General features: G+C 31.9%; 1 protein-coding gene across 3 annotated transcripts in view; it reads left to right on the forward strand.

The window, feature by feature from the left end:
* Positions 1–12,059, forward strand: part of LOC108912630 (fatty acid 2-hydroxylase) — a 66,572-nt gene that overhangs the window by 29,112 nt on the left and 25,401 nt on the right. For all 3 annotated transcript variants that reach the window (XM_018717924.2, XM_018717921.1, XM_018717923.2), the window contains one exon: positions 4,927–5,157. In XM_018717924.2, coding sequence (XP_018573440.1) covers positions 4,936–5,157 — 222 coding nt within the window. In that variant the 5' untranslated portion in view covers positions 4,927–4,935. The remainder of the gene's footprint in view (positions 1–4,926; positions 5,158–12,059) is intronic.

The raw sequence follows: 12,059 nt of genomic DNA on the forward strand, positions 1-12,059 counted from the left end.
AAACATTCTGTTAGAGAAAAAGTTCTGTCTAATAGATGTTTTGAAGTTCTCTTTGAAGAGTTTGAACTGATGGCCATGGAGTCTCTCATCTCTGTTGAGTGACAACAAGACTGCGAACATCATCACAAAAGTAACCATGTAACAGCTCCTAAATGATAAATATCTACTTATTTTTTATACTACGTTATAGAATTATATAATATTAAAGAAAATATACTATAATTTTCAATTATTTTAAAGATATTCAACTAAGGCAAATTAATTTTAAAAGGTTTCCTTTTCCTATCAAATTGATTTATATATAATAATCTTTGATATCAATACGTAAGTATATTATGACCACATAAACGAGCTAACCATAAATAATTATCAAAAAGGTTTTAACAGCACATACAAATCTTATCAACAGACATCAATAACCCAAAATAATACCATATCAACTTGTCTCAGTACAGGAGTACCACAGGGGATTGTCTTTGGACTTTCTACGTAATACAATTATTATTACACAGGACTAAAGGCGCGCCCAGCTGTACTGACAGCAACACCAACGTTAGAAGACCAATAATGAAGCCTCAAGCAGCCTCAGTTGCAACAAACTTTTGCGGAGTTACTATTAATGATGCCGACAGTGAAGAATTATGAAACGTTTAGAAGAACTGAGACATCGTTACCTCTTCTAAAGAAAAGGCAATAGCATGAAGGACACATCACTTCAATGACCTGAAAGCAACGGCACTGGAGGTACTGCATATGAACGAGAGACGTCACTCACCATCCTATCGTGCAGCGGAATCAGGCACTGCGATACTGAAGGTGTAGCCGACGCCACGCCTTCCTCCCCACTCCTCAGGACTAGTGGCGCACGCAGCTGCACATATTTCAGCGGCAATGTAAGCGGGACATCTCACCCAACTCCTACCACTATACTGCGCATGCTCAAACGCATGCGCATCGATACATTATAAGACTGGTGAGAAGACCGGCGAAATGTTTGGAAGCACTCGAAGAGACCACTACGGAACGTCTCGGAAGATTGTCTGAAAAGCGGTTTCACCCGTAACGGTCTTAGAACCAGCAACACTAACCGAAATCAACATCAAGGCGAGCCTAGAGAGGCTCATAACGGCCGTTCCCTCACAAATAAAGAGAAAGAACTACAACGGCATTAAATGAACCTGGAAATTTTTAGTTGCTTTTGCAATATTACCGAAAAACTGACGTTCGTGAGAAGGATTTTCATTTAGATTTTATAAAAAATAGAAATATTAGTTCGGCTTGTGGACTTCAGTGAACATTAAGGCACACCGTACATGTATATTCCAAAGAAGCTTTGTGATTACGACAGCCTCGCATGACGTTCCCAAAATTGTTAAATCCCTCCTTATTCCACACGCTCGACTTTACACCCACAATTAAACACGACATACAGAAAAGTTTTTTTAAATAAACACTTCCACACAACCACTTATACTCCGAATACCATTAATTCCGAAACTTTCGAACGTACACGTTGTCGTTTGACTTCCCCTTTTTTCCATATCGAGAGAATAAGACACAGGTTTCTCGCAATTTAAAAAATCCTTTTTGTCTTCAATTTTCCATCTAGAAAATGGCGTTTCCAATAAAATACATACTGGACCATACATAGGAAACATTTCTACAATTATTGTACAAAACAAATATTAACTAAGAATCGTTATAATCATGCACTGGACGACGCGTATCGTATAAACTGTTTAAAGGCAGGCGTTGAGCGATGACAATGCAGCTTCAATATCTGCGTCACTCGTTCCCCCACGCCGTAGTTTACTCCCGTGTTGGCCGCCTCATTGTCATGACAACCGCCGTAAACAACGCTTCGAAGAGAAGCGGAATACAGACTGATGTCATGTCACTTGCGTATACTATACGTTGTATGGTACGTGGTTAATGTTCGCGCTCAACGAATGTTTTTGATGATGTTTTTTTAGCTCATCGCGCAACTATTCTTTTTGTTTCTCCGTATTAAACAAACAAACACAATACATTTTGAATATAGAATTATTCCTAAATTATAAAATTTATATAAAATTAAAAATAATTTTAAATTGCACAACCAATCGGAAATTTTAGGTGAAGTGTAATATGTGGTGAAGTGGTGTGTCACCTGACGAGCCGCCAATGTATCAACCGTTGCAGTAACAACGTTTTCTTGCATTTTATCGCCTATTGGCTGCATATTATCGATTATATAATTACCTTCTCCCGTGTTCAGAAACAAACACTATAAGTACAATCAAATAAATCAATGTATCGTTGTTCGTCACATGCAGCACTTTCAACTTACAAGTGAAAATTATTATAAACGTACTACAATGTTAAATATCCTTTTTACTGTTTTTATTTAATTGAATAATTCGGCCACATTGAAAATATACATTTTAAATAAAAATCCGCTTACGCCGAAATGATCAATCAAGGAGTTGATTTACAAATTTAGTTTTGACTAATCAGACTGAGAACGTAGATACTATTTTAAGACTACACAATAATTAGTACAACACGCGACATAGTTAACGTTTCAAAAAACTCTCTGTTTTCCTTCTCAAAACTCAAATTAAAATGTGTTAGTATTTTTGTTAAGTTTATCTATCATCAATTTCGAAACTTTAACTATATCATGTGTTATAGCCTTGTTTATATTAAATCTGTAGTGATTACTGTGTAGTCGTGAAGAATGATCTACTTCAGTGTTTTTTTTTTCATAAATTTTTCATGTAAGTAGTGTAAAGAAAAACTTTAATGGGCGATTCTTTGAGTGATTTTAAGTCAAAAAAGTTATATAAACAGAAATGTTTACATATCAATAGTTTTCGAAATACAAGGCGTTGAAATAATAAAAAAAAAAACACGTTTTATGCGCAATTCTGAAATTCGACGCCTCTATTTTTTAAAAAATTCGATTACATTACTTCTAACTCCTTTTGTGTTTCCAAAAAAAGTGTATTTCATTACAATCGTCCGTTTTTCAAGTAAAATATTTTTTTTTAAATTCAGCACCGTGTATATCAAAAACTATCTATTTGCGTACCCATATGTAAGAGATCTTTTTCCTCATAAATTCAATTAGTAACAAAAAATAATAATCGAATATGCAGAATACTCATTGTTGTCGAAACTCTGAGGCTCCTAGTAGTATTGACTCCTTGTATCTCCGCCACTGGTTAACATATTTTTGAGTCAATTATTTGGTTTTTACTTCTATTTAGATAAATCAGTGGCCCAAGTTTCATCAGACTACATCAAACACCCTCAGAGATATTAGAGATATTAATTTCAATACCTATCTCGAAAGCGAAATTAACTACGACCCATGTTTATTTGAAACTTTTTACTTAAAATAAATTTTTCTTTCATCTGTTAAAACATATTACCATTACCCTGTATGTTTAATGAACATACGAGAAATTGAATAAATACAAAACCATGTCTTTGGATCATAGTTGATGGAAAGGGTCTAATAAAAATGAATGATTATATGGGTGCATATCCAATAAATCAGTAACAGTGAACATTGAAATTCGTTTATTGAATGTATTCAAAACGCCAAATGAAAATTTACACTGGTATTTCACTCTTCATCCTTTATAAGACAATATGATATCTAGCATTATCTATGATATTGTGGGAAACAAGTGCTCTGCGGACTAATACTCCGAACAACTTTGAATTTTTGTTTTAAAAATTTTTCAAAACTCAAAAAATTGAGCCAAAAATAAAACTGTCAAAGTTCTGTTTATTCATTATTATCATTTAAATTCTTAAATAAAATTATAACACGTTTTTAAGACGCTGCTGTGTTGCTAACCTAATGTAAAATTTTACGAATTATTTTCTCATACGTCCAAATAAAAATAATGAATTTAGTAGCTAACACTAAATGCAAGTAATTTTACGACTGGGGAAATCAGCTATTTCGCTTCGACGTTCGAACGCTTTGTAATCCGTCGGCTGGCGCGTTCCCTGTTCGTGAAGTAGGACACCCAATTAACGGAAGTTAAGAGGTAATTTGCTTATTTTTTAAAAGATTGAGTAATTTCTTTTTCGATTTTCTGTCTTTATTAGGCCTTCCGAATACGTGGTTAAAATTAATGACATTATGACTGAATCAGCTTTTTTAATAATAATAAATTTCAATAAATAAAAAATTAATTTTACATATTGAGCATTTTTCCAGCAAGCTCCTATAGTTTATGTTCTAGAAACCTATCAGAAAATGGTAAAATTTTGCTAAGCTATTGCTGACTTTCAGCAATTGATAATAGGAGCAACAAAATCATATTATTTACAAAGAGAGCTAGAATTTCAAAAATATAGTCACGTATTCAGCATTTGTTTGACCAGTGGTCATCAAACAGCTTTAAAAATAGAACATATAGTTAATTATAATAACTATGAGTTACACAATTGAAAAATCCAAACTTATACAAATCTATCTCATCTACAGTCTTATCTCACTCATGTCTTTTGATTCTACACAGAAAGAAAAACATAATAGAAAAATTAAACAAAAATGAAAATTCTCTGTATCAGTTTTCGTAGTTCAGTTATTGTTTTCGAAAATTAAGTTTGAGAGACTTTTTTGGAACTTTTTCATTTTGATATATGAGAGTATTTCTTCAGAACCATCGTCCATGATATATGAATATGAAAGCTATTAGTTCTCTACAAAAATGGCAACAATTCTCTTTATCTACTTTTATGAATGTAATTTAAAATGTGTTGTACACTTATTTAGAAGATGTGAACCTTAAGATCTAGTTTACTATTAACAATTTAACCTTCTATTTCCGATTCTACTTTTCGATTTATTCAAAACTGAAACGTGATAATGAATAACGTCCCCCTTTTGAGATTAATAACAAAACAGCCTCTATTTTTCAGAAATTAAAAATGAAAAGAGATGGAAATTTCGAAGTGAAATACAGGGAAAATAAATACAATATATATTCATTCCTCAACAATCACCCCGGTGGTATCAACTATGTGAAGCCTTACGAACAGAAAGATGTTACGACACGGATGAAAGATCATGAGCACTCGAAAGCCGCTTACTACTTATTGAAAGAATACAGAGATGGTGGGAGAGATTCGAATCAAAACGAAGACTTAGAGGTAGGTAAGAGTTACTTTAATGTTTAAAATATCGGTAATGTAACACTAGATTTTAGGAAAATATATGTACACAGGGTGAGTCAGTTTTTTGTAGTAGGATTTTAACAGTTGATAGAGAATCATTTTTTAATAAAAAAAGTTCCTATAAACGTAGGTCTTAGAACGTTTCGTTTGTGAAATATAGGGTGTTGAAAACAAACTTTTTTTAAGAATTTTTCTTAATATCTCTAAAAGACCAACATATATTGAACTGAAATTTGGTATTAATAACACATTAGTTATGGTGAATAAAATAAAGATATCTGTTATCCATTTCACCCACCAGTGACGTGCCTGAGGTGGGTTACTGCCCCCTTTAAAAAAATAATTCGTACGCCCGTGAATTTTTCTGGAAAATAACATCATTTCTAAATTTTTTAATCAATTCTGAACAAAACAGATCTCTTTCAATTTTTTATAAAATTAACGGTTTTTGGTTAAATTCATTTGGCATGAAACTGTTCCAACGATATTGGTACCTAATACATTTGTGAATTAATAAGAAAAATATGATGTGCACTGAAAATCAACAAAAACGATTGAATGAATAATAACAGTTGATAGAGAATCATTTTTTAATAAGAAAAGTTCCTATAAACATAGGTCTTAAAACGCTTCGTTTGTGAGATATAGGGTGTAGAAAACAAACATTTTTAAGAATTTTTCTTAATATCTCTAAAAGACCAACAGATATTAAACTGAAATTTGGCATGAAAAAACAAACACAGAACTTAAAAAAAGAACTAATTGACACACACGTTACACAATGTTTGCGTTCTTATGTCAACGTTATGACATTTAATCGTTTTTGTTGATTTTCAGGGTACATCATATTTTTCTTATTACAAATGTATTACCAATATCGTTGGAACAGTTTCATGCCAAATGAATTTAACCAAAAACCGTTCATTTTATAAAAAATTGAAAGAGAGCTGTTTTGTTCAGAATTGATTAAAAAATTTAGAAATGATGTTATTTTCCAGAAAAATCCACGGGCGTACGAATTATTTTTTTTAAAGGGGGCAGTAACCCACCTCAGGCACGACATGCACTGGTGGGTGAAATGGATAACAGATATCTTTGTTTTATTCAACATAACTAATGTATGATTAATACCAAATTTCAGTTTAATAACTGTTGGTCTTTTATAGATATTAAGAAAAATTCTTAAAAAAGTTTGTTTTCAACACCCTATATCTCACAAACGAAGCGGTCTAAGACCTACGTTTATAGGAACTTTTCTTATTAAAAAATGAATCTCTATCAACGGTTAAAATCCTACCACAAAAAACTGACTCACCCTGTATGTGTAGGGGACTAAAAACTTCAAAATCAAAATGTAGCAAATGTTCGGTCGCTACGCTCTGTGGTCGCTACCGCTGGGCGCAGGGTTGGTCCGATCAAACTGACTTTTGTGTCAGTGTAAAGGTTGAACCTTTCTGCTTCGAATAAAAGTGATCCAAACATTCCACAATTACGGGGGTGGAAATGGGGAAGAGAATGGTAAATCTTTGCATTTTGGCTATTTGTATAAGTAAACCTGAAAACTAAGTTTTCCAAGCAGCATAGAGAGATGTATGTAATCAATACATGGTTTTCAAATGCAAAAAACAGGGAAAATTTGTAACAATGGCTTGGTAGTATTGTTGTTGCGTCGATATGGGTATGCAGTTGGGGTGGCTGTAGCTTTTCGGCAGTTGTATTGTGATTTTGGGGATAGGTTGCGAAAATATACACAGGGTGGTATATTTTATCGTTTTCGAACTACTAAGCAATTTTTAATCTTCGGCAAAATTGACAAATCCTTATATCTATCTTTTTACACTTAGAAAATGGTTTAAATATTCTACAAGCAGTTTTTTGAAATATGGCATGTATTTCAAAAAAGTGCTTGTAGAATATTTATTCTGGCTCATCTGTAAAAAAGAATACCAGGAGCGGGTAAAAAATCACCTTTTTATGATAAAAATAAAGAATCCTTGTAGTTCCATTATAAATATAATGTTTATAAAATCGAGTTTTAAGATAAAGGTGAGGGAGGGTAGGTAGATGTGATAGAGGAAAGGGAATAGTGATCGAGTAGTCCGGATGAACTTTTTGAAAAAAAATGCTTCTGGAGGGGACTAAACACTTTTTAAATGCAGAAAAAAATAAACGATACATTTTCGGGATTAAGCTTACCTAACAATTAAAAAGGGTAGAAGAGTTATGTACGAGTGGTGGGGAGGTTCCGTTTGAAGTGGAATAAACTGAATATTGATAACAGATGATAAAGAAATTATTTTTTTGTAATTTAAGTACAAAAATTAAAATAGTCCGAAAACCGGCCTTAGTTGTTAATTAAATTACGAAATATCGAAAATACATATGAAACAAAATGTACGGTACACATCTATTAAGTTGGTCTTTCGTCGCACGTGAATTAAAACAATTCACACGTCCATAAAACATAATTTTATCGTCTAGTACAATAAATAACTATTCTAATTGATCCTGATAAATGTAATCAATTCTAAGTTTAGCAATTCACGGGAAATGGTGGAGGCACCAAACTGACGGCACGTCGTCAGCCCAACTTTTACTCGTACGACTCTTGTCACTAGCGAACATATTTTATATGTTATATAAAATACTTTTAAATTAGGTGTGAATTTATTACTGAATGCTACTGCTGTTACAAATATTATTAAGACAGTACAAATTAATCAGTGCGTGCGTAATGGCATAACTGATATTAAGGGGGCGATTTAGTATGTATATTTTTACCGTGTAACAGAGCTTCAGATGAGGACACAAATCATCGAAGANTTTAACCTTATTAACTAAAAATTATTGCCTACTTAATAAAAAAAATATTATTGTCCTCGATAATCTATTAATGATTAATAAAATCTTTACTCTCTTTCCTTATAAGATTGTATGTACACAAATTTGAGCCGCTCCTGAAAAATCGAGCCGCTACGTCCAGCGTTTATTATTAGACTTCGTCGTTCGGTTAAAAAACACACCTTGAAGCGTTGGCCGCTAGAGCAGCACCTGCCGGGGTCCCGTCTCGTGACTCACGCTGGGCGATATTTTTTGTACAAAATCCCGTCCTTAATTTAAAGTATACATAGTCATAATGACCTTGAATCGTAGATTTAAACATGCCAATGTCCAAACATGAGAACAATTAATGGGTCATGCATTTCTTTCAATTTTTTTATAAAGTATTATATTAAGTATTTACAGAATGTTCCAATGAAAACTTGTCACACTATGTAAGTTTCTATAGATTTTAAAAAATAGTAGACATAGACATTTAAATATCAAATTTAGCCTTGTGACGTTCACAAACCTGAAGCCTTAATTAGTATGTGCGCAAAAAAGTAGAAATATAATTATAAATTTAAAGCAAAACATTTTTAACTTTAACATTAATACAGAGCCTTCATAAATATTTACAAGTCACGTGACCGCCTAACTTAGACAACCAACATTGCAGGAGTGGTACCGGTAACGAAAAATACCTAAAATCTTGACGTCACCAATATTAATGATTCGTTTACAATGAATAGTCACAAACTGTTACGTCTACGCTCGAGATAATGCGATCCCTGATTGGTTGAATAGAATCTCCTGAAAAATTACACCAATTTTAACCTGTGAATACCATAAGATACAATGTTTATCACTTTTTTTAACTTCTTTATGCTTAAATCAAAAAATAATTAGCGTTGTAATAAATTTAAAATTCGATAAAATTCATATCAAGCAATGTGACAACGGCACGGCAATTAACACGAGATACCAACAGTCCAGCAACCATCAATACGCAATTCAGTTGATATCTGGAATTTGACCGTAACGGAGTGTTTTTTACGTAATACTATTTCCTTTTCTTGAGGTGTTTCTCCTTGCTTTTTTAAAATGTTTACCATACGTGATAATTTTCCAGCGAGTGCGCGAAAATTGGATTCGAACATGTCGTGCGTGCATTGAAAACGGTGGTGAACATTTTAAGAATACGTTGTAGTTTGTTTTGTACTTGTGCGTTTAAAATTTACTGAATTGTGCTTTTTAGTATATACCTAAATTATTTTTAATACCTACGTATTAATTTTTATTAATACGTATTTGGACTACGTGAATCTTTGGGTACTTACATAATTACATATTTTTCAAATTCATAATTTGATTAAAATTTAAGTTCCTGTTTTAAGTGATTCATAATTACTAAAATTCGAGCTAAAATTTAAGCACAACACTATCTTCGTACTACAAAATCGATACCTACATTTTATTTTATTTATTGTCTTGAGATTTACTAAATGTTTCACAATAATAGTTGTTTACATTTTTGTTATTTCAGGAGAAGTGTGCCGCATGCACAAGTGGTCTGCATCAGCCGTGTAGCGTTAAGTTAAGCGCTGTTGTCACGTTGTGATGAAACTCCCCAATATTAATACTCGCTGTATTTTGAAAACTGTTAATCTTACCCCCCTGTAATATACAACTTTTTTGTTCATTTATGATTACTCTATCTCATACTGAAGTAATGGCAGTCAAACTTCTTACACCCTGTATAGAAAATTAGTAACAGTTTTTAATAACGAAAATAAAGATGGAAAACTAGAAAGATTAGTTAATAATAGAATTGTTATGATGTCATGATTTGAAGGTAAAAGCGTAAAAAGTGTAAAAAGTAAAACATTCTTTTTTAAATTTAAAATAATTTAATTCATTTTAATCAGTAAATATTTTCGCCTCGCTAAACTGTCAACAATAATTCGACTCGACATTTTCAGGCCTAATTTTATTATTATTATATTAAGTATTTCTTTAAATGCCACTTAGCCAAATACGTCAACCCAAAATAAATTATATTATGTTGTCGACTTACGTCAATATTTTACTTTTCGGTCGGTTTGTTCCAAATTCTTTCATGACAGTCTGTAATTTTCTTACATCATTTTATTTAATTCTGAACGAATTAATTGAAAAGGAAATGGACGTTAATGATAAATAGAAATACAACGATGGATGTATGAGGACAAAACTCAAAATGATATTAATAGTCAATGTTAAATAAATAAGGAGTTATTGTGTTTTCACGATTCTGTTACTGACGATTATAAAAGTTTTGGATAATATCTGTAACTATGAATATGGCCAAACAAAATGCTTTTACAAAATGATATACACTCCAATGGATAGAATGATAGATATAAAGGTATAAAGATCCGATATACAAGGTACATATCGAGAATATTTTCTAAAAAGTGTTACAAATCCCTTTAAGGATAAAATAAAAAGTTGAACATTATTTCGCCGTAGCTTTTAACAAAAAACTTTGCGCAACAGATGATGTCAGACAACAAATTTTTCTGCAAAGATCTTCGTGGTGAGATTGCGTTTACATACAGAATGCTCGGAAATGATGCGTTATTATTTGGGGGGGGTAATTTAATTATATCAGAAAACTTAGTGCTACATAATGCTATAACTTTCTTTCGAAAACTCAAATTAGCGGAGTTACAGAGCGTCAAAGAAAATATGTTTTTCTAATAACTTGTCATCTTGTTTCTAAGGAAACAAAAGCGTTTGATTTCAAATACTTTGATAACTTTAAGCAGTGACTATATTGTTATAGTCACTGCTTTATGTTATTAAACAAAAATAATTCAAAAAGTTTGCATTGGAGCTCTGCAACTCCGCTAATTTTGAGTTTTCGAAAAAATGTTTCAGGATTTTGTGGCATCATTTCCGGACACTCTGTATATCCATGATTTCATTCTGAAATTCACAGAGCTGTACCGCAATTAATCTGAATTTTTAAATTAAATTTCCGTTATTTATATTTGGTTCATGCTTGTATTAATCAGTAAAATAATATTCAAAGATTCCAATATTTTGTTTTGTAATGAAATAATGGAAATCAGCGCCCTTCTATATGAGAAGGTAATATGAAAAACACAACTGTTCTTCTGAATAAGAAACGTAGATGTTCTGATTACATAAAAGTTCAAGGTCTTCTGAAATTGTTACTCTACCAATATTTTAATAATTAACTAATGCTCAATTCTCTAATATACGATAATTAAAATACAAATCTATTTTAAATGTCAAACTAAATAAATAAACCATATTACGTATACAGTGTGGAACAGCCAAATGGAATAAATTCAATATTTTAATTATTGTGCACATTTATAAACACAGTGATTGTGATTCTGAAATGTTGCAACGTTTTCATTCCCAAATTCAACCCTCTTCGAGTGTCAGTTGCAACCCCTAAATTTTTAAATGAGAAGTAGGAGCTTGTGATACCTCTTTTGAAAGTGATTTTCATTGCCTATTCAAAAATGCTATGGTTTTAATATTTATTGCAAAAATTTATAATCTGCTTAACGAAATTTGTTACAACAAACGAAAATATAAAAATAGCGTTTTGTTCTTGCAGGCTAGCAATAGTATATTAAACAACAAGGTTTGAAAACGACTCTTTGCACACGAGCGAGTGTGCAAAGAGGTTTTCAAACGAGTTTTTTACGATACTTTTTATACGACTGCAAACAGAGACCACAAAAATCAAATTTTAATTTAAATCGTTTTTATTACTAAAATTGCCAACGCATTAACAAAATAAATTAACTACAACTTTTAATTTAACTCGTTTTTATTAAGAAAATTGCTAACGCATTAACAAAAGAAACTAATATTTAATATTTATGGTAACATTTGAACATTCCTTCAAGGTTACGCTGGGAAAAGCAGTATTATTGTGCACCTTGTTTTCGGTAATAGAGAATATTTTTGGTGTCGTGTTTTTAGTGCAGTTTTTCAGCGTGCGGTCGTTGTTTTCTTGTTGTATTCCAGTAGAC

This window comes from Anoplophora glabripennis, unplaced genomic scaffold, assembly GCF_000390285.2.
Source record: "Anoplophora glabripennis isolate ALB-LARVAE unplaced genomic scaffold, Agla_2.0 scaffold650, whole genome shotgun sequence".
NCBI lineage: Eukaryota > Metazoa > Arthropoda > Insecta > Coleoptera > Cerambycidae > Anoplophora > Anoplophora glabripennis.